This window comes from Cervus elaphus, chromosome 22, assembly GCF_910594005.1.
Source record: "Cervus elaphus chromosome 22, mCerEla1.1, whole genome shotgun sequence".
NCBI lineage: Eukaryota > Metazoa > Chordata > Mammalia > Artiodactyla > Cervidae > Cervus > Cervus elaphus.
Genome location: NC_057836.1, coordinates 11,212,337 through 11,235,503, shown reverse-complemented (window position 1 = coordinate 11,235,503; position 23,167 = coordinate 11,212,337). Strand labels below are relative to the sequence as shown.

At 56.0% G+C, this 23,167-nt stretch overlaps 1 protein-coding gene across 17 annotated transcripts in view; it reads left to right on the top strand.

Annotated features, from left to right (window-relative positions):
* The window catches only part of CACNA1C (calcium voltage-gated channel subunit alpha1 C), a 449,377-nt gene that overhangs the window by 405,884 nt on the left and 20,326 nt on the right, over window positions 1–23,167 (top strand). For 4 of the 17 annotated variants that reach the window (XM_043882595.1, XM_043882597.1, XM_043882594.1 and 1 more), the window contains exons 30-35: window positions 6,788–6,871; window positions 7,316–7,399; window positions 17,858–17,890; window positions 20,368–20,496; window positions 21,849–21,914; window positions 22,506–22,597. In XM_043882595.1, coding sequence (XP_043738530.1) covers window positions 6,788–6,871; window positions 7,316–7,399; window positions 17,858–17,890; window positions 20,368–20,496; window positions 21,849–21,914; window positions 22,506–22,597 — 488 coding nt within the window. The remainder of the gene's footprint in view (window positions 1–6,787; window positions 6,872–7,315; window positions 7,400–17,857; window positions 17,891–20,367; window positions 20,497–21,848; window positions 21,915–22,505; window positions 22,598–23,167) is intronic. The other 13 variants (XM_043882611.1, XM_043882606.1, XM_043882602.1 and 10 more) reach the window with 10 other exon arrangements.

Sequence of the window (23,167 nt, the reverse complement as noted above, 5' to 3'; positions counted from 1 at the left end):
CACACACGGCCTCGAGGACGCAAGGTGACTGGGTTTGAGCAGCTCCCATCTCTCTCTCTGTAGACAGCTCAGCATCACCATGTCCACTGCCCGGACTTCACAGCTGCCCTAGATGGGGTGTCCTGGGGGCTCAGAGGCTTCCAGCTGCTACACAGCTTTGGAGAGGGGGGGCAGTGAGAAGGGGTCTAAGAGGGTAATGCAGGACAGGTTTCCAAACCTTCTTGTCCCCACTTTTACTGGTTTTTCTAGATATAACACAGGTCAACCGGGGCGGTGCGGGGGCTGGGGTGCGGGGACTGCACATCCCTGGCCCTGTATTTCACTTCCATTCAGATGCTCACCTGCTGCAGAACTTGTGGGGCCAGGAGGCATGCCCCAGGGCTGTCGGTCGGATCCCTGTTTAGTGACAGGATCCTCGTTGTCTTCTCTGAATTAATGTTCCACCAACATTTGTCAGTAACCTGCGGTGCTGCACACACCTCGTTGCATGGAATCCTCAAGACACCTCTCTGAGATAGGTATTATCTCCTCATCTTAGAGAAGAGGGGAGTGGAACTCAGAGCAATTAAGTGTTGTGTTAATTACACCATTATTAAGTGGCAGGACTGGGAATAGAATCCAGCGTGTTTGACTTTGTAGTCGATGTAATTCCCTCCACACCAAGCCATTAGCAAGCATCTTCCTCCACCATATATATGTTCTGCTGAGGACTTTGCAGAAGGAGGGAACCCCTTGAGGGCTTCAAAGACAAGACAGCCCGTGTTCTCACTGCACCAAGCCTCCCTCGCCAGAGGGACCTGAGAGTCCAGAGTCTGGAACCCAGGCTGAATGCACAGAATGAGACCCTAATGAATGTCCTTTGGTGATAATCATGGTGCTTTCCCACCTCCTCCAGGGCAGCAAATAGGCTCTTTTCACTTTCCCTTCCAAGCCCAGTCCCATTTAGGGGCAGAGAAGACCACAGAATGTCCCTGGCCATCTTCTGTGGGGCCCTGTCCCAAGCCACATGGCCAGGGGGCCGGCGGGCTCAGAGCCCACAGCAGCACACCCCAGGGAGGCTGGTGGGCCGGGCCATCGCTGGGCTGAGCCTCCAACTCAGATGACAGCTTCCAGGAGGGAACTGGCATGGTCTTCTCCAGTCTCATGAGATGTGCGGGTTAAATAGTTCAAAGGCCTGAGTCACTCTGCGTTGAGTCAGACGTGTTTCTGACGAAGTCAGGTGCTGCTGCACAGTCCTGTGGGGTCTTCCTGAGTCGGGCTTCAGGGCTCAGGGGATGCACAAGACAGACCTGCCTTAAGGAGCGAGTGGCAGTGACATTGCATGGGCCTAAGCCCAGAGAACACTGTCCCTGAATCCTGCAGACCGAGGAACAAGCCAGTTACCTGGGAAGTAGCCAGTTAGGGTGCTCAGACCATAAAGCGCCCTCCTGTACATCTTCCTTTCTGTCGTGAGAAGATAGGGTAAAATCAGAGTAACGTTTCCAAAGAAGTAAGACAACCACCTTGGGCATCTGCATTTCACACGCAGAAGAGTCTGTCTGTGCTTAAAGAGAAAGGGAAAAAGTCAAAGTGTTAGTCACTCAGTCATGCCCAACTGTTTGCAACTTCATGGCCTATAGCCTGCCAGGTTCCTCCATCCATAGGATTTCCCAGGCAGGAATACTGGAGTGGGTTGCCATTTCCTTCTCCAGGGGATTTTCCTAACCCAGGAATCAAATCTGCGTCTCCTGCATTGGCAGGTGGTTTCTTTACCACTGCTCCACCTGGGAATCTCTCATTAAGGAACAGATTCCGGAAGCATCGCCAACATTTCCAGGCAGAAAACCAAACCAGAAAGTGTCTGCCGCTCTGATGGAAATACTGAGCTGGCTCCGCCCCACAACCAGGGCTCCTAACGTGACCGCATGTCTGTGTTGCGTGTCTGTACCTGTGAGCATCAGCTGAGGAAGGGCGGTCAGAAAACAAGGATGCGGGGGTGTCTGAGGCTGGCCTGCTGGGCTTCCTTCCCCATCGCTTGGTCTCTGTGGTTGGTTGGTCAGTGGGTCGATTTGTAGTCTGGTCTTGTTCATTCTGTGTCCTCGTGGCAACTGATGTTTCTGGTCTTCATTTTCATCTGTTCTGCTCACCACTTTGAGAAATTAAGTCAATTCAAGTAGATCTCGTCCCTGTCTGTCTGAAGAGTGGGACAGGTGACAGGCGTGTCCTGAACACCTAGTGGCCAGGGGATTTCTCCCCCAAGCAGGAGAACTGCCCTGGACATTCCCAGTGGTCCCTGGGCCCTTTGAGACTGTGCAGGACTGAACTGGTCAGCATGAAAAGGCTTTGGTTAGAAAGATCTGAAGTTCATTGAGTAGCTGGAATGTCCTCTTATGAATGGAAATTTATCAGCAAAGACAGAAAAAAACTTTTAAGATACACTTGATGATAAGCACTGAAAAATATCCAATAGCTAGGAATGTGTGTGTGCCAACTCGCTTCAGTTGTGTCTGAGTCTTTGTGACCCCACGGACTGTAGCCCGCCAGGCTCCTTTGTCCATGAAATTTTCCAAGCTTGAATACTAAAGTGGGTTGCCATACTCTCCTCCAGGGGATCTTCCAAGCCCAGGGATCAAATCTGAGTCTCTTGCAACTCCTGCATTGGCAGGTGGATTCTTTACCACTAGCACCACCTGGAAAGCCGCAGATTCGGGCAGGTCCCCTCAAACCCTCATCCTGGGTGGTTCTGCAGTGGAGTCCTGCTGTGGACCCAAGTGCCAACAGAGCAGGGGAAGACTCTCCCGAGACCCCAGAGGAGCCCAGCTGCTTCCCATCCCGTCCCATACCATCAGGGGAGGCTGCGGGTGCTTGTACTCTGCCCACACCGAGCTCACCTCCAGATCCCCGGAGCACTCATCATATGTCGGTGAGATGAGAGAGTGAAGGCCTTTGAAACTTTGCTGGGGAGAAAAAGCTTAACTCCAAAGAAAAACCAGAGCAGATGTCCAAAGTGTGCATTCCTCGAACAACTTGGAGGGTCACCACCACCCACCGTGGGTCTCACCTGCCTCCTGCTGCCCTCTGCCCCACCTCTATCCCATGCTGTCTGTGCTGGGAGGCGCCAGCCTCTTAAAGGGCAGGTCATAGGGTAGAGCTGGCGGGGAGGTGGGAAGCTGGATGGGGAGCAGCTGTGTGCCAGCCAGGCCACCCCACTCGACACCAGCAGCCCCCGATCACCGTGATGTCTGAGGACATCGTGACGCCGCGTACAGTTGACATTATCTCTGCGAGGTGGCGGTTCCCAGCTGCGCCCAGTTCCCATCTCCCAGACCCACGACCTGGAGCCCAGGAAAGACCAGAGCTTCCAGGACCAGGGGCACCGCCTCCCAGGCTCAGTCCAGCTGAGCTCTGACTCACCTGGTCTCCCTTCCCTGGTCAAGCACACACCGTCTCCCCCTGCATTTTAGATCCTGCCTCCTCAGTCCTCACTAGGATTCAAGATGAGATCCCCTGAAGGAGCTTGGGGTTCTGTTGCTTCATCTTCCCTCTCCTCCTCCCACAGTCCTGGACTCTGCCTTCCCCAATGCCCAGCCCCACCCCCAAAACTGACCCTGTGCATCAGGCCTCCCTGGGAGGGGCAGACTAGCTGCAGCAACCCTGATAGTCGCTGGATGCACTGGGCTTCCTGCAGGAGCAGGGCTCACCTGTGTCCCACCTTGCCCCCACCATCACTGGAAGGTCGTCAGAGGTGGGGAAACCTCAGCACAGAGAGGTGCGGTCATTGCTCAGGGTCATCCAGCCAGGAAGTGGCAGAGAGAGGACTCGAACCCAGACATCCTGCCTCCAGGGCTCACACACTACACCGCCTCCTTCAGCTTGGAACAGCTCCACGCATGAAGTGAATTGGGGCACAGATGATCCGAGAGAGAAGTCTGAATTCTCACGCGGGTGCAGTGCATCATGGGATGCTGGGGCGGCAGGCTCTCCTTCCCAGAAACGATGGGCTGAAGCCAGGGCTGGTTTGGTCCATAAGCCAGCAAGCAGAGGGTTGGTGCACTCAGGAGAAGAGAGAGTTCCTGGCAGATGCTGGCCCGTCTACCCCAGGGACACACCCAAGGCCTCCCAAGGCTGGGTGTCCACTCACCCTGCAGTCTTAGAGAAGGCTTCCAGCCCAAAGCTCTATCCCCCCGATGACCAGCCCTTCCTGGCTCTGAGGAGCTGGACCTTGAGAGGTTTGGTTCACCAGGTCAGGGAGAGCCCGGAAACCCTTTTCCTGACCCTGACTTCCACCAAGAAGAGAACGGGTGTGTGACCTGGCTCCGGCCAGCCAGACTTCCTGAAAGTCTGTAGTATTTTCCCAGTCTGCTTCCTGCATCACCCCGCAAACCTGTGTCACCCGAGATTTCCAGCAAACAGGTCCTGTCCACCTGGGGATTGGCAGGTGTGTCCTGGCAACCACTGACCTCCTGGAGGGTGTCAGCTGTTTCTGGGGTGGGTGTGGAACGGGTGGGAGGAGGGGCTGACCGCTGAATCAAGCCGTGTCCATGGTCCAGCTTGGAAGATTGATAGAATGGGGGGTGGACGGGTCAGAAGGAGCTGGCATCTTAAAGGAACCCTGTCACCTCCACCCCACTCGGGCCATGTGTAAACCTCCTCTGGGCGGGAACTGGTGGGCTCTGCAGCCAGTGGAGGCCCTGGACCCACAGGTCAGAGAGGTCCACCGAAGGCCCCAGCAGCACAGCCTGCAGAGGGCGAGGGCGTGAGCAGAAGGAGCCTCCGAGGGGGGCGGCCTGGTCACTCTGCAACCAGAGAGCAGGGGTGACAGGCGATGCTTTAGTGGGGGCGGGTCGCAGGGTCCCAGGGCCTGGCTCCTGCCCCGTTCTCGCCTGCTGTTAACCTCCTGTCCACTGCTTCCGCCTGCCTTCCTCCCTTGTCTCTCCCCTCAGCCGCACCGCGGACCCAGGTGACCCACCTGTCTGTTCCAGGTCCCTCTGGTGAACCGGAGACTCCAGCCTTCCCTGCGAGCAAGACACCCGCCACCCTCTCTCCTCCTCCCCTTGGCCCCAATAACGCTCTGTTGCTGGGTTTTCTAGGCTGGATGCAGGACGTCCTGGACTCTTCTCTGGTTCCTGCTTCCATCCTCTCTCTGCCTGAACCCCCTACCCCTTCCCTCCTGAAACCATCTCCCACCCTGGAGACAGCTCCCCAGTGATTTCCAAAACTGATGTTGAACAGATGCACATTTGTCGTTCGTTTGGGGTCCTCACTCTGTCCCCTGCCCTCAAAACTGGCGCTCCCCATGTGTCTGAAATGCCCTATGAGCACCCTGGAAGGGTTCTTTCATGCTCACAGCTCAAATGGGAGAGCAAGTCTCTCTCGGCCCCAGGGGCCCTGTCATATTCAGAGAAACACTCGAGGAAGCTGACAAGATGGCCAGGGTTCCAAGTGACCCTCACTTCCCCCATGCCCTAAGCCAACCTCTGCTCCCTGCCGGTTGTCCAGAGGTGGCATTTCTGCTTACATGGGCAGAAATGCTTGGGAACTGAGAAGGCCCTGTGACCTGACCTCCACACTGAGAGTCACGGCCTGTATAGCATGTGTTGTGACCCAGCTCAAAGGGGGCACGGTTGGGAAGTGAGGGGTCGGGGAGCAGGATAGAGCCGGGAGAAATGGGAGAACAGAAGACACCTGGCTCCTAAGAGTCAGGAACACAGAGAGTTGGCCACCCCAGGAGGGCTGGGGAGAGGGGCCTGGGAGACGCTTAGAGGTGGGGGCTTCCCTGGAAGGACCAAAGGGGCAGATGTCCTCTCTTAAAGTAGACATGTTCCCCTGGTGCTGAACCTCCCCACTCCACTCCCCGGGAGAGCGGCCGCCCAGCTCCCCGGCTCCTGAACCGCGAGTGTGCATCCGTGTGTCCCGGAGCATCACTCCCTGACCCCTCCACTCTGAGAGGGCCCGTCCTGTCTTTGCAGAGAGTCTGCCCACCCAGGACTTCTCACGGAAACGGAGACAGTCATCCACATGCTTCCAGAAATGTTTCAAAAACATGCGTCTGTTCCCTTCCCCAAATACAGTGTAAGACAGGCAAAATCCACATGTGCAGGACAAGGGGGTGGGTTCAGCACCCTGCTCCCTGCCAGGCACCAGGCATCATGGCCCGTGTGCTCCTCCCAAGAGGCCTCTGCCCCAGGCCCCCACCCTGCCTGCAGGAAAGGCTGTGAGAGCCCTGTTCTCTCAGGGCGTCTCAGCAGGATGCTGGTCACAGTGATGATGCTGGGGAAGGGGCTTCGGAGATGCAGTCCAGGCCCCCCCCACGCACACTTCCAGACTTTGGGCCTGACCCAGCCTCCGTCCCCTTGAAATGAGGAAAGCCTCTGGACAGAGGCAAATCCAGGGCTAATGCCGGTCTGGGGCTGGCAGGAGGGTGACCTGGTTGTAGATGCTGCTCTGATGACGTGGTCCCCTCGTCATCGTGAGCTTCACCTGAGTCATCACCGAGCCCAAGGGCCTGGCCACCCACCTGGACCACACCGATGCTGCTTGTGATTCCCAGATCACGCCTCAAGGGCCCTGTCCCGTGTCACCTCCATCCCTGCAGGCAGCCCTCGGACAAGTCAGAGGCCTGGGGGGTGCTGGGGATGCAGGAAGGGTGGCCAGGGGCCGGGTCTGAGGAGGGGCACCCGGGAAGGCAGGTGTGGGGTGGGCCGGCCGCCCCTCCTGGGCTCGGACTCCAGCAGTGCCGGCGGCCCCGCGGGCTCTGTGCCTGTCTGTCTAACCTTCCTTTTCACTCCCGTCCTGCCGCCCCGTGTAGGGCTACTTTAGTGACCCCTGGAATGTCTTTGACTTCCTGATCGTAATTGGCAGCGTAATTGACGTCATTCTCAGTGAGACGAATGTGAGTATGACTCTGCCCAGGACGCCTCCGTGCCCCCCTCTCTCTTCACCTCCTTCGGTTTATTTTTTGGTTTCCTGTTTTACCCGCTCCAGTCATGCTTTCTCTCGCACCTGCCGCCGTCCTGGGGGACGTGAGCCCCCCACTGTCCCCACTCAGCCGGGCCGGGCAAAGGCTCCCGCTCCTCCCGGACGCCCGCCCGGCCCCCGACTAACCCACTTTTGTCAGGCTCCGTGAGCAACAGGTGCAGGCATGCACCTCCAGAACTGTGGAGTGGTAAGGGGTCCAGTATGCCCACATAACCTCTTTCTTTTCTCATTTTTTTCTCTTCTCTCCTTTCTTTCATGCTTTGTTTTGTTTTGTTTTCATTTTCCTCTTCCTTTTGTTTTGTTTCCTTTGTCGCTGGTTTTTCTCTCCCTCCCTCCCTCGGCTCCTCTGCCCATGCAGCACTATTTCTGTGATGCATGGAACACATTTGACGCCTTGATTGTTGTGGGTAGCATTGTTGATATAGCCATCACCGAGGTAAACGTAAGTACCGGCGTCCCGCCCTGTGACGCCGTGCCTGCCTCACGCTCACCCCCATCGCTCTCCTTCGCCTCCTCTCCTCCTCCCAGCTCATTTCCACTTCGTTATTCTCATTTGTTTGTTTAAATTGGTTTAAAGGATTTTTTTTCTTGTTGCTTTATTTTGAAATTTCTTTATTCTCTTTTTTTAACATTTGGAACGAGTTAGGCCCTCCTCTCCTTCTGAGTTTTGACTCCTGCATCCTTTCCTCTCCTCTTTATAATCAGCCTGGCATGATGCACACTGTCTAGGAGGACGCAGCCCCGAGAGCCCGGAGTAAGACGATGGAAGGCTGTTTACAACCCCTGGGCAGCTGCCAGGGCAGGGACCCAGCCCCTTCCTGCTCCAGCATCCAGGAAAGGTCTCTCCCAAGGAACCCCGGGAGGGCAGAGGTTCCCACTTGGCCAGCCCTCTCAGCCCACCCCGCCCCGTATTCACGCTGGAAGGGCCCCTCACTGGGAGAACAGCTTGTTATCCCTCTTCTCTGGAGAGGGCTCTTACCCACCACCAACCCCCTTCTGCTTACTGTGGAGCACCTGGCCCCACATGAACCTGCCCTGAGGACCAGCCTTGCCCCTGCCTGGCTCTGCCTGGCCACACCGCCCCCACCCCCAGCCTGGCTCTAGGGCCTCCTGCACCTGCTCCTGGGAGCGGCCCCTCCTAGACAGTCTTCAACCCCTGCACACGCTCGTCTGTCCCCAGCATGCCCAACCTTCTCTCTCTATCTGTAGGCAAGCCCTCTTGTGGCTGGTCTTTAACATGTGTGGTTTAGTTCCTTGTCATGGTTTTTCATTGGTTAAGAGACTTGATAATGTTTGCACAAATGTTGATGCACTGAACCATTGAGTGACAGCTCAGAGCAGATGCTGAAGGGTTCTGATCTAAGGTGTCAGAAACCCCCCATGACCGTCAGCCCCTCTACCCCAGTCCTTACCCACCCCTCCACCCCAAAGCTGGCTGCCAGTCATTGAACTGACATTACTTCTTGTCCTGATTCCGCATCAGAAGCCTGTCTGCCCCTTCCAGGGGATGGATGCTGGGAGGAGGCCGTTACGTCCTACTGTCAACCTCACCCCTTCCTGCTTGACCCATTGCTCAGATTTGGTTGCCTCTCTGTCTCAGGGATCCCCTGGGGTCGTCTTTGTCTTGTGATGTGTGTGTGTGTGTGTGTGTGTGTGTGTGTGTGTGTGTAAACTCCCATGCACACGCACTCCCTTGACCTTATCCAGTAAATCATTGGAGCACAAGGAAACTGAGCTCCCCCCAACCGAGGCTGCTTCTCCCTCGCACCACTCCCCGCACCTCCGTGTGGCCCCAGGTTGTACCCCAGGGGCTCTCGGATTCCTGCACATTCATATCCCTGACCAGGGCCCTGTGCTCAGACCAAGGGGTCCTCTTGAGGGAGATGAGGGGAGGTCAGAGTGGGCCTGCCTCTGGAGGAGGGATCTCTGTGGGGGCCTGTGCAGGAACCAAGGGCAGGAAGGTAACAGTAGACAGACCCCTGAGTGCACAAGACACACCCAGTCCCAGGGTCTTCTGGGGTTAGGCCAGACGGCCACTGTGGCCAGGCCCACGTCATCACTCAGCCTGCTGTTTTTTTTCTGTGCACATGCATTTACACACACAAAAATGAAAGGCAAAAGAGAACAGGAAAGATATATCCATCTGAATGCAGAATTCCAAAAACTAGCAAGGAGAGAAAAAAAGCCTTCCCAAGTGATCAATGCAAAGAACTAGAGGAAAACAATAGAATGGGAAAGACTAGATATCTGTTCAAGAAAATTAGAGCTACCAAAGGAGCATTTCATGCAAAGATGAGCACAATAAAGGACAGAAACGGTATGGACCTAACAGAAGCTGAAGATATTAAGAAGAGGTGATAAGAATACACAGAAGAACTATACAAAAAAGATCTTCATGACCCAGATAACCATGATGGTGTGATCACTCCCCTAGAGCCAGACATCCTGGCGTACGAAGTCAGTAGTCCTTAGGAAGCGTCACTACAAACAAAGCTAGCGGAGGTGATGGAATTCCAGCTGAACTATTTCAAATCCTAAAATATGATGCTGTGAAAGTCCTGCACTCGATATGCCAGCAAACTTGGAAAACTCAGCAGTGGCCACAAGACTGGAAAAGGTGAGTTTTCATTCCAATCCCAAAGAAAGGCAATGCCAGAGAATGCTCAAACTACCACACAATTGCACTCATCTCACACGCTAGCAAAGTAATGCTCAAAATTCTCCAAGTGAGGCTTCAACAGTACATGAACTGAGAATTTCCAAATGTTCAAGCTGGATTTAGAAAAGGCAGGGAAACCAGAGATCAAATTGCTGACATCTGTTGGATCATAGAAAAGAGAATTCCAGAAAAACATCTACTTCTGCTTCACTGACTACACCAAAGCCTTTGACTGTGTGGATCACAACAAACTGTGGAACATTCTTAAAGAGATGGGAATACCAGACCACCTGACCTGCCTCCTAAGAAATCTGTATGCAGGTCAAGAAGCAGCAGTTAGAACTGAATGTGGAACAATGGACTGGTTCCAAATTGGGAAAGGAGTATGTCAAGGCTGCATATTGTCATCTTGCTTATTTAACTTATATCATGTGAAATGCTGGGCTGGATGAAGGACAAGCTCGAATCAAGATTGCCCGGAGAAATATCAATAACCTCAGATGTACAGATGATACCACCTTTATGGCAGAAAGCAAAGAAGAGCTAAAAAGCCTCTTGATCGAAGTGAAAGAGGAGAGTGAAAAAACGGGCTTAAAATTCAACATTCAAAAAACTTAAGATCATGGCATCCGGTCCCATCACTTCATGGCAAATAGATGGGGAAACAGTGGAAGCAGTGAGAGACTTTATTTCCTCCAAAATCACTGCAGATGGTGACTGCAGCCATGAAATTAAAAGATGCTTGCTCCTTGGAAGAAAAGCTATGACAGACCTAGACAGCATATTAAAAAGCAGAGACTACTTTACTGACAAAGGTCTGTCTAGTCAAAGCTATGGTTTTTCTGGTAGTCATGTATGGAGGTGAAAGTTGGACCATAAAAAAAGCTGAGCGTGGAAGAATTTATGCTTTTGAACTGTGGTGCTGAAGAAGAATCTTGAGAGTCCTTGGACAGGAAGGAGATCAAACCAGTCAATCCTAAAGGAAATCAGTCCTGAATATTCATTGGAAGGACTGATGCTAAAACTGAAGCTCCAATACTTTGGCCACCTAATGTGAAGTACTGACTCATTGGAAAAGACTGTGGTGCTGGGTAAGATTGAACACAGGAGGAAAAGGGGACAACAGTGGATGAGATGGTTGGATGGCATCACCGACTCAATGGACATGAGTTTGAGCAAACTCAGGGAAATAGTGAAGGACAGGGAAGCCTGATGTGCTGCAGTCCATGGGGTCACAGAGTCAGACACGACTGAGTGACTGAACTGACTGCTCTTTTTAAACAAAAAGCAAAGACAAAGGAAACATTTCCAGAATATAAAATTTCTCCCCCAAAAATTGGCGGTTGGGGTGGTGCAGAACCCCAGGACTGGTGATTGGCATCACACGCAGAACCTCCATCTGTACAACGGCTTCCATTTACAATTTGCCATGGCCTCCAGCTCTGGAGTCCATCCCCCATGAGCCTAACAGTCAAGGGTGATCACCCCCACCGGCCAGGGCACAGGCGAGGGTATGGCATAGCTGAGGGCAGGGCACAGGTGAAGACGGGGCATAGGTAAAGGTATGACACAGGTGAGGGCACCAGGTGAGGCTGGGGCACAGGTGAGGTTGAGCACAGGTGGAGGTATAGCCCGTCAGTGCCTTTCCCACCCCTTGACTGGAGCCCAGCCCTCCCAGGGTGGCTGGCTTCCCACACCTGGGGCTAGTGCTGCTTTCTGTCCAGTCTGCAGTGCCCTTTGTTAACATGTGAATCTCACATCCCCTTCTCGTGCGTGGCCTCCTGCTGGCCAGGATTGGCTCAGCCCATATGTTCCATGGTTTATATCCTAAAGAACCATAGGAGGTTTTTTATTTTCAAAACAAGAAGTTACAGGCCAGTGCCCCTTCCGGCTGGAAGCCCCTCAGCTCCTCCCAGGCTCCCTTCGCCCACGTGGAGATGCTTCTCACTCCATAGATGGAGGAGTCTGTCAGAAGTCATGGGGAGGGTGGTCCGGAGATAGAACGGGGACAGCGCCTGTGATGGAGAGCAAAGCGGGAGCTGGAGGCCCTCCATGCAGCCCCCACTGTTTCCCTTCCCTCCCACACATGCAGTTAGGAGACGCACCTTGTCACCCCAGGCAGGGGCCAGAGGAAAGGGCTGGACGCAGGTCAGACCAAGTGCTGGAGTCCTAACGCTGCTCCTCCACGGTTTGGGGAGCATGGTATTACTGGCCAGGGTTTGAAGCGCAGCTAAGAGCATTCGTGTAGAGCCTGGCCTACACTGGAGAGCACTGTTGAAGGGGAGAGATCGTGGCACCAAGCCAAGGACATTCTTTCCAAGCTTCCTGCCCACACACCTGCCAATCACAGACTCACAGCCCTTGTTGCCAGAGACACTGGACTCTTGGTTAATGGGTGTGGCCAGATCAAGGCAAGCTCACTGACCACTGCCTGTAACTCAAGCCAGACGAGCCTGGCCCATAAGCAGGGACATGACCCTGCACCCAGGTGGCAGCCAGGATCATGGGGTCCAGTTACAGGAGCAGCGGCACTTCATTCCCAAGCAGGGCCCTCTACTGCAGGTTCTGCCTCCTGCCGCCAGCAGCTTGGGGCCTGGTGCTCCCTGGGGGAGGAAAGAGCTCGGCGCCAGGACTTTCCTGGGTACTGCTCCAGCTCCACCCACCCACCTTGAGTTTTCTAGTCCTACTTTCTTCACCAGACCTCCCTTTTCGGATGAACGTTCCATTCCAGCCTTAGGATTTCTGGAGGCTCTTCACCTGTAACTCCTCATCTTTGACTCTTTTTCCTGAAATCACCAGATGCTGTCTTCATCCCTCTAGATACTCCCCAGGTTCAGATTCACCCCCTTCTCTTCAACAGTATCATCCTCCCGCCTCTGCTGGGCTCTGGTGCCCCCTAGGGAGATGGGCTTCCTAGGAACCATCATTGCCTTCTGTGTGCCGGGCACTTGGGATCCATCGTGGACCAAACAAAAGCCCACCCTCAAGAGCCAGCATTCTAGGGCCAGGGGCTGATCAGGCGCAGAAAGCCAGGAAGTCTCAACGGTATGTGAAAGATGAGAAGTACCAAGTGAGGGGATCAGAAGGTGGGGAGTGGAGAAGACAGGTGCTGTTCTCTGAAGATGAGCTGTAGTGAAGAGGTGAATCTAAACAAAGCAAATACCTAAAAATTGAAAGAAATTAAAATACACTGCTACTTGGAAGAAAAGCTATGACAAACCTAGACAGGGTATTAAAAAGTAGAGACATCACTTTACGGACAAAGGTGCGTATAGTCGAAGCTATGGTTTTTCCAGTAGTCATGTATAGATGTGAGAGTTGGAACCTAAAGAAGACTGAACGCTGAAGAATTAATGCTTTCAAATTGTGGTGCTGGAGAAAACTCTTGAGAGCCCCTTGGACAGCAAGGTCAAACTAGTCAATCCTAAAGGAAGTCAACCCTGAATATTCTTTGGAAGGACTGATGCTGAAGCTCCAATACTTTGACCACCTGATCCACCTCGTTGGAAAAGACACTGATACTAGGAAAGATTGAGGGCGGGAGGAAAAGGGGACGACAGGGGATGAGATGGTTGGATGGCATCACCAACTCAATGGACACGAGTTTGAGCAAGCTCTGGGAGATGGTGAAGGACAGAGAAGCCTGGCGTGCTGCAGTCCATGGGGTCACAAAGAGTCAGACACGACTGAGTGACTGAACAGGAACAACGAAGGCCTGAGAGAAGTGAGGCGACGCCCCTGAGGGTCCCTGGGCAGGACGAGCAGGGCGGGGGGTCAGGGAGAGCGCCAGATTTGGGGCTTCACCTGAGCACGAAGGGGAGATTTTGGCACCTTTAGGAAGAGGTGTCCATGGTCCAGGGACCCATTTGCTGTGCACAGGAATCGAGGATGAAGCCACTCCACCATTTGGAAGGGGGACACAGCCATCCAGGCATGAGGACTCTGGCTCAGGACAACCCCCTTGCTCTGGGAGATGCCTTGGACCCCACGATGTGACCAGAGGAGGCCCCGGGCCCCAGCTGTCCGTGTCTGTGGCCCAGCTGCCTGGCCCCTCCCAACACGGCACCTCCTCCTCCTCTGTCCCTCAAGTCTGGAATTCTTTTTCCAGAAGGAAATCTGTGGAAGCTTCCGGGGATTCAGCCAGCACCCCCAACCTCCCTCCCCTGCTGACAGGAAGTGTTGGGAGGCCCAGGTCCTTCGTCAGGAACACAGGTGTCCTTAGTCACCTGTAGGGACAAGGAAGCCACCTGACCAAGAGCAACAACTCGCCTCGGGGCTGGACACCTCCTGGCAGGTCCACATGTGGAGATCAGGGGCCATGGAGTCAGAACCCTCATGTGGGGATGCTCGGACGCCGGGACTGTGGGCCAGTGGGGCTTGGAGGCCAAAGGGCACAGCAAGTATGGAGCTCCCCCCCACACACACACTGCCTCCTGGACCGGGGGAGAAAGTGGGCGGAGGGGCATGGATGGGACAGGACTCGGCTCGGAGTTTCCAGGGTGCACGCTGGGGCCCCAGGTGGGCGCTACCCACCTGGCTCCTGGAACCAGCGGTCTTTTAACCACAGACCCATGGGCCTGGCTTCCAACGACTACCCTCCCTGGCTCCCCCTTTGCCACGTCCTGAGTCAAAACATCTGCTGCAAGCCCACCCCCTCGGGCTGAGTCAGAGCCTCCCTCCCTCCACCCAACCCGCAGCCCACGCCTGGCTCCCCGCCCAGCTTCCCTGCCCCCACCACGGCCAAGGGGCCAGAACAGACGTCAGTGTCCAGATGGCAGTGGTCTGCCTGGCCTGGGTTGCTTCTGAGGTCAATTAAATCAGACTGGTGGTCTCGGGCCAAGCCGAGGAGGGAACCATGATCCTTGCCACCTTCCTGTGCCGCCCCCACCCCCCACCCCAGCTCCTGGAGCCCCTTCGAGCCCCTCCCCTCCTCAGCACCACCCCCACCCAATACCCCCAACAAGCCACCAAGGCGCCTTGTTCCCAAAACACTGGTCACAGAGGGCTGTATTGACTCAGGAAGCTGCCTGCCGGGAAGTAACACTGCCTTTAAAAGAACGGAAGTGAGGCTGGACCTAGAGAAGTGCTTTGAGCGTGGATGTAAGGCCTTCAGGAGCAAGACCCCTAGTGAGAAGATGGACCTTGGCCTCCCACTGTCCCGAAGGGCACTTTCTCCTCCGCTTGTAAGTGAAGCTGGCCCCGAGAGGTTGCGCCCTGCTCGCCAGCCGTGAGCGGGGCCCCGAGAGGCCGCAGTCCAGTCGGACACAGGGAGCCGCTTCCTGAGCTCAGCCTCCACCTGCAGGACGAGATCCACGTGCTGGGCAGCAAGTTGATGAGGCCTCCAGGGTGGGGGCAGAGAGTGTCCCAAAGCCGAGACCTGGAGGAAGATCCTTCCCTCAGGCCTGAGCCGAGAGGCCCCTGGAGGGGGTTCTCAGCCTGGCCATGTTAGCTGTCCCACATCCCGACAGCCAGGACCCAGCGGGGACCCGCTTGCTCTGACCGAGTGAGCCTTCTGACCGAGACCCTTCCCCTTTCTATCATCTTCTCATTTCCTTTTTTCTTTTTTAATTATTTTAATTGGAAGCTAATTACTTTACAACATTGTAGTGGGTTTTGCCATACGTTGACATGAATCAGCCATGGGTGTGCATGTGTTCCCCATCTCATGTCCTTCCCTCTCCTGCCCCATTCTTAGTTTTTCTCTCCACGTACAACCCCCATGCATGCGTGCTCTGTAGCTTCAGTCGTGTCCGACTCTGCGACCCCATGGACTGTAGCCCACCAGGCTCCGCTATCCATGGGGTTCTCCAGGCAAGAATACCGGAGTGGGTAGCCATTTCTTCCTCCAGGGGATCTTCCCGACCTAGAGATCAAACCAGCATCTCTTAGGTCTCCTACATTGGCAGGTGGATGCTTTATCACTAGTGCCACCAGGGAAGCCCCACAACTCCCCTCCTTTGCCCTAAATCAGGACTGGACAAAAGGAAGCAGGCAGGGCACAGCCCTATTGGGCCACATGGCCAGCCCTCCAGTCAGTGGGTGATGCTAGTCCCCAGCAGCCGGCTCAGCCAAAGACCATCCACAGCAGAGGGACCTCGACAATTCCCTGAGCTCATGGAGGAAGTGAGGGGACCGATCTCTGGCCCCAAAACACTGACCACGCCCCCAAAGCACTCACTCTCTCTTGTCACTTCTTGCTTCTGCTTATTCGTTTCCTTGAGTCTATTTCTTCTCCACCTTTCAGGCTCTCTGTGTCCATCTCTGTCTCTGTGTATCTGTCTCCCCCACCCCACACCGCCCACATACGGGACTTTGTGTTGTTGTGAGTGCTCCTGACAAACTGACTCTGTTCATTTATCTTCCATGAACTCCTCTTGTTGGTTGTCTGCTTGAATGACTATTCCTCCCAAGGAAGATAAAACAGTCCTGATGATCTTGCAGTCAGCCCCGTGTAGTGTGAGTTCTGCAGGTAGCAGCACGTGGCGGGCCGTCGGGCTGCAGATGAACAACAGTGAGGCTCCTGAGGCTCCAGCCACTCCCTGCATGACTGCCAGCACAAACGGGGCTCCCCAGTTCAGCCCCCAGCGTCCTGCAGGGGACACGGATCTGATCCCTGGTCAGGAAACTAAGGTCCCGCGTTCTGGGCAGCACAGGCAAATAAAGAACAAAAAAGTTACGCTTAAAAAAACATTAAAATCCCAAAGGAAGAATACTGAGTATTTAAGAAATAAAATAAGTAGTTTTAGTTCTGTCTTGGCCAAGGCTCATTGGGCTGGGCCAGGTGACCCAGGTGGGCCCTCTGAGTCAGCCCTTCTGGTCCCATTCAGGATGGGGTTGACCAGAAGACTTCAAGCTTCTACCCAGGGATGTTAGGAGTACGGGCAGCTCTGGTCGTTTTCAGGGCACATCCCAGATGGAAGCAGTAGCCAAAGCCCCAGCCCTAAGTGTGTATGGAGGCCTTGTGCCCTTGCCCACAGAACCCCTGAAACACGGAGCTCCTAGGTGTTCATGCAGGGCACAGGCCCCTGACCAACTGGAAGCTTCCTGCGTGCATGTGTGTGCATGTGTGTCTGTGTCGTCTCCGTGTTCTGTCCTGGCCTGCTGGCCACGTCCTAGACACGCGCCCCCTCCAGGCACATGGGTGGACCTGGCAGCCAGTGCCCCTCAGGGAGCAGGGACGGCTCTCGACTGTGGTCCATAAGTGACCAGAGAGGCGTCCTCTCTCTTCCCTCCTCCTCCCGTTCCTCACCCTGTGTCCCCACCAGTCCGCAAAAAGGACACCTCCCAACTTGCTTTGGGAAAAAAGGAATTTGCTGAGAAATCTATTACCAAAGAAGAATTTTCAGCCTGCGAGCAAATGTCTGGTTGTGCACAATTCCGTCCTTCAGAAGCCCTATTATACATTGTCCTTGTTTGTACCTTGAGAACTAAACACAGGAGCAACCCTCTGACAGTGGAGGGCGGCTGTGGAGGTGGGGTGAAGGTGGAGTCGGCGGCTCTGGGCGCCAGGACTGTCCAGGGGCCAAAGGGCAGGGTGCCTCCCCGGGTGCAGCTCTGGGCTGCCGGGAATGCTCGCCTGCGGCCAGTCCCCAGCCCCCAAACGAGTTCCCGGTCAGACCTGTGAGGACAGCTTCCCAGGGCATTAACACTAATGTCCTCAATTGTGTGCAGGGCTTTCAAATTTAAAAACCAAGTCCACACTCGTTATCTCATGCCTGTGACCACGGTCCACACCCGGGGACCAGGAACCTCAGCTCGAAGGCTGGCCCTACCGCACAGGGGGTACCCAAACCTCGGTCCTCCCCGGAACCTGGAGGGTCACCACCCCGGGGCTCCATTGCTCAAATACCTGTGGGCCGAAAGCGGCCGGGGCACAGGCAAGGCCTTTCAGCTTCCGCTGGCAGTGCTGGGTAAGTGTGTGCAGTGCCAGCCCCTGGAGGCTGTCTCAGGACACAGGGCTGATTAAAAACACACAAAATCCACCTTCAAAATCCAGAAGACCTCAGTGATAACGAGTGTGAATTAGTCTGCCACCAGAGATGGTTCCGGGCAGAACACCCGAGAGCCTGGCTGGGTGGGAGCTGGTGCCGGTCACGCCACGCACCTGCCAGGCCTGGGCCCCGCGCCTGGCCCTCCTGCCCTCTGCTGCCACTGGGTTGCTCCTGTGTTGCCGAGACCTGGAATGCGGGCCTCTTCGTGGGAGACTCATTACAGCTTATCTCTGTCTGCCTTTCTTTAAAGCCAGCTGAACATACCCAATGCTCTCCCTTTATGGTAAGACCGAGCCTCCAGACCACGCTCTCAGCTTCTGTGACCCCCCCCCCAACGTCCCCACTGCCCCCCAACCCCCGGCGTCTCGGAGCCCGGCCCCGATGCATGTCACCCACCCGTGTCTGCCATGCGCCTTGCCTGCCTGGTCTGTGAGCTGTCAGTGCTGTTGGTGTGATGTTCCGTCCGTGAGCTTTCCTATGGGTGGCAGTTCACTGCGACCTTGACCGTCTGAAAAGCCACTGGGAGAGAATCAGACCAGAGGGCCATTTCCTGTTAAACATCCTGAGGACCCTGCTCATTGGCATCTCCAACCTTAATCTGATGTGGGGCTTGCACAGGACACCAGCCGGTGCCATGGCGAGGCCCCTGGGAAAGAGGAAGGAGAGGTGATGTAGTGGAGGTGGAGAGGCAGTGGGTCCCTCCTGGTCACCAGCTCCTGGGATCTCTGATCAAGGCCCCAGCGAGAGGTTAAGGTGGGATCCTTACCTATGAGAGGCATCAGAACTGAGCCACACGCCTGCGTCCCTGAGGCAGACCGTATGGTCAGGGCCACTCCTGCGGCAGGAGTCTTTGGCTAAAGTGAGAGAGCAGCCACTCTGAGTGACCTTGAAGTCACCTTGGAACAGCTGTCTCCAAGAGACTGCAGTGAGACTTCGTACGTGGAACGATTGTGAGTTTGTAGAAGGACTGGAGTGCAGGTTGATTCCCCAGGCCCCGAAGTGAGCAGATGAGGCAAGACCCAGGGTGGGTCTTAACAAAGACCCTGACAAAGCCCATGCCCATGGCTGGAAGAGCTGACCCTGGGCGTCCTGCCCCCTCGCCTGGTCAGTAGAGCATTGGGCACCTGCAGCGTTGGGCACCCAGGACCACTCAGGCTGCAAGCTCGAGTTTGGCTGTTTAACAAGTCAGATGTTGATGCCCCTGCGGCACCCACTTCCCAAACTCGCTGCACAGCTGAGGCTCCATGTGAGTTGGTGCTTTCTTCTTCCTCTCCTCCCGAGCGTCGCGGGGGGCCGACGGCTGAGTTACAAAGCCCTGAGCCTCCTCTGCACCTTCCTCTGGTGGGCACAATCTCCTTTTAAGGAGAGAAAGTAGAACTTCAAGTAGGTACACAGATGATAGAAATGCAAAGAGGAAGGGCATCAAAGACTTCAAACCACACAGGCAGGTGGTTTCCTGTGTTGGTTGGGGGTGGGGGGCGGCCTGCTGCCAGCTCCTCCCAGCCCGGCCCTGCCTGGAGAGCAGCTTTGGTTCAGAAAGAGAAGAGCAGGTGTGCCTCTCCAGGGCAGAGCAGGGTGTGCTGGTACGTGCAAAAACGTGCCCCTTGGGGGTGTCCTGTTGTGTTGGAGGTGAAAGGAGATGCCCCTGGAGCAGCTGCAGGGTTAGACACAGGGGACGTGAGGGCTCCCGTGCTGGTGGGATTTTCATGGTTGTTGTCAGACCCGATCTGATCTGGAGACGGTTAGAAGTAAAGCCAAAGGAGCTGGGAGTTGAGAAGCGGGGGCCACACAGGGCCCAGCGACAACCCAGAGACGCCGCCAAGCAGGGGCCCTGCGGCAGGAGCAGTAACAGGAAGCCCAAAGGTCCCTTCTCTCCCGGTGCCACAGGGCTGGGGGCTGTACTAGGGCTGGGAGCCAGCCAGCTCCCAGGGCCAGCACCCCCAGCTCTCTGTCCCATGTGGGCGGGGGAGGTGGGGGGTCAGGGGTCTGTCTGTGCTGAGTGCCCTGAGGTCTGGAGGCAGACGGTGACAGGGCAGCCAGTCTTGTCCCTAGACCTGGCCAGGTGCCTGCCGGCTCTGGCTCCCGCCCCCTCCAGGACACCCTGAACAGGGCCCCTTGGTCCCCTCACACCCAGGCCGGACTCATCCAGGGCTCACTCTTTCTGCCCTGGCCCACCCAGCCCGTGCCCCCCACCCTTCAGGTCTGCAGCCTAAAACCCAGGTCCGAGGTGGGTGGAGGGCAGTAGGGGGGCAGCCAGGCCTGGTCCCAGCACCAACACCCCGGGGCGGCCTGCAGCCTGGGCGGGGGGGGCCGTGGAAAGTGGGGGAGATGACACCTAGAGTGCTGAGTCTGGGCAGCCAGGGAGCAAGACCCCTCCGTGGACAGCCCACCCACCCACCAGGACCCCAGTGCCACCTGGCAGAGAGCCAGTCCCACTGGGAATGAAGCACCCTGAGCCGGGCTGGGCAGGAGGGAGGCTGGGGCCCCTGGGGTGGTTCTCAGCCTAGATCTCAAAGCAGATGGAATTCCTACAGAATCACCCCCCCCCAAGGAGGTGGGGAAGATTAGGGGTGCTGGGGAAGACGATCGGGGCCAGGGCACTGCTGGGCGCTGCCAAGGCCAGGGGCTGGCCCGCCCACCCCTGGGCGCCTGAGAGTCTAGTGCAGCCCACCACCCCGCTCGCCTCTACCCCCACCCCGGGCCGTGCCGAGCTGCCTCGCCCGCCCACCCGCCTGGTAACTGCTGTGTTAACGGCCCCAGAATGCGGAGGAGAACTCTCGCATCTCCATCACCTTCTTCCGCCTCTTCCGGGTCATGCGTCTGGTCAAGCTGCTGAGCCGTGGGGAGGGCATCCGGACACTGCTGTGGACCTTCATCAAGTCTTTCCAGGTAGCCAGCCCTGCCCACCCCACCCCAGATCCTCCCAGACGGTGCTCCCAGCTTAGCGTCAGCATGGGGCAGTCACCCCCTCCCAGAGGCGGTCCAGCAGGGTCTGCTCATCACACCCACTTACAGACTTCACCAGACCCCCTAGGACCTGGTGTCCCCAAGGGGCCTCAGGGCTGCCAACTGCAGGGTTGATCTCTGCTCCCAAGAGTCACTTCCTCGTAAAAGTGGGATAGCTGGCCCTGGCCCTGTCCTCTCTAACGAGTCTCATACATGTCTGAGGTTGGAAGAAGCACAGTTGTTAGGTCCCCGAACTTCCTGAAGACGCTGGTGTAGTGACCCCTGTACCTGAAACTCCTGACTGCAGGTTTCCTGAGACAGAGATCCCCAGTGTGGAGGGGCCCAGGGACAAGATCAGGGTGGGTCCTGACCCAAACGTGTAGGACTGAAGTTGCAGCCAGAGGAAGAGGCTGGGCTGTCGGGGCACTCCACCCCACCCACCAGGACAGGTGCCTCCCCACCCCCTCCCAGCCATCTGCTCCAGGGATCTGAGTGGTCTCAGTGGGGGTCAGGCCTGGGCCTACCCCAGCATCCAAGAGCCACAGGTGACTGCAGGCCTCACAAACTCACCCACCCCCAAGTTTCTGGGCTGGGAAGGGGGCTGAGGAGCAGGCCTGAAGGTGGATGGACACTCCATGGGCCTGAGGCACTACCTGGAGGTGTGTGGGCTCTGTCCATGCTCTGAAAGCCCAAGGCCTCCCCAGGAGGAGGCAGGGACACTGAGCAAGTAAGATGCAGGGACCAGCCACAGGCCAGTGCTACCTGAGCATTTTGTGAGCCTTAAGTCAGCCAGACCCCCAAATCCCTGAGGTCACTACTCCTCCTCCCATTTCTCAGGTAAGGACACTGAGGCTCAGAGAGGTTAAGCCCGCCCAGGAAGCAGGCTTGAGCTAGGGTCTTGTCTTGTTTAGGGCCCCTTGGTCCTGCCTTTGCTCTACCTGGGGAACAGCTTACAGCTGTGGTGGGGTCTGGTGGGTATGCCCCCGGCCCTCCAGCTGCATGAGGACAGGTGGGTGGCGGGAGGGCTTTGTGCTCACTCTAGATTGTTTCTGCCGAGGGAGCATCATGCTGTCTCAAGCTCAGCGCCCAGTTTTTTGGGTCCCTCGCCCCAGCTCTCAGGTGCCTGAAACCATGGGGAGGGGTGGGGTCAAAACCAGACTCAGGCTCCCCTCAGTACCCAAAACATCCGTGGGGCTTCTGGAAGTGCCCCCTGAGCCTGGCAGCAGCTGGTGGCTGCAGAAATGCTGCCGCAGAGAGGGGTCCCGCCACCGGCCTCACACATGCACGTCCCGCAGGCCCTACCCTATGTGGCCCTCCTGATCGTGATGCTGTTTTTCATCTACGCCGTGATCGGGATGCAGGTAGGACGGGCTTCTAGCCTCCAACCCACTTCCCCTGATGCCCCCCTTCTGGGGTCAAAGAGGTCACCGGAAGTGTCACTTCTCCTCCCACCCACATGGTGTCCTGTGGGTGCACAGCTAAGAGACCCTCTCTCCCCGTGGCCCCCAGCCTGGATTCCACTCTCTATAGGGAGAAACTCCCCCAAGTTACACAATGAATTGTTAATTATTCCTCAATGAAGTTTTATTTTAAGAGAAAAGAAAATGTCAAGAATCTGCAGCCAAAAGAGAAAGAGGAAGGCCAGTGAGCCTTGCCCCTGCGCGGACACAGAGTCGTGGCCTCCGCCTCTACCCGCTCTCCCAGGGCCCCTCCCAAGGGCTGGGGGTGCTATTCTTGAATGTTTGCCCAAAGTGGGGGATTGGGATGGGGGCTGGACAAGGCAGCAGGTGCCTGCCCCCATGAGGCCCTCTGGGTCCCAAAGGGGACTTTGTTCAGCTTATGAGCCAGTCTGTCCAGGGTCAGCTGTGATCCCTGAAAAGACCATTGGATGCTGGGTGGGAACCACGACCACTGTGTCCACGGCTCACTGACCCCATCCTCTCCCCTGCCAGGTGTTTGGGAAAATTGCCCTGAATGACACGACAGAGATCAACAGGAACAACAACTTCCAGACCTTCCCCCAGGCTGTGCTGCTCCTCTTCAGGTGGGTTTTCTGACAGCCAAGGCCTGATGCAGCCAAATAAATAAATATTTTAAAAAGGAAGACAACCTCTTTCATGTACAGATAATGTTCTTGTCTGGGCATCCTGCCATAACAAATGCCATGGACGGTTGGAGAGGTACAAACATCAGGCGTTTTTTCCTCACGTTTCTGGAGGCTGGAAGTTCAAGGTCAGGGTTACCAATGATTCCCATCCTGGTGGGAGCCTCTTCCTGGGCTGCAGACAATGTCCTGATCCCTGTGTCCCCGCTCCGTGGGGAGAGAGGCAAGCACGTCTCTTTCCTGTTATAAAGATGCTGCTCTCACCACACACCCCCAGCCCAACGACCTGTTCTTAACCTAAGTGCCTGCCAGCACTGTCACACTGATGTTTGGGGCTGCTACATGCGAATTCTGAGGGGACACAAACATTCCATCCATATCGGGCAGTAGCTAATCCATAAATACAACAGATGAGCTCATACACCATCACTGTCTCAACACGATACTACAAGTTTTATCCCATGCAATAAGACGAGAACAGTAAACCAGAGGGTAAGAATTCGAGAAGAA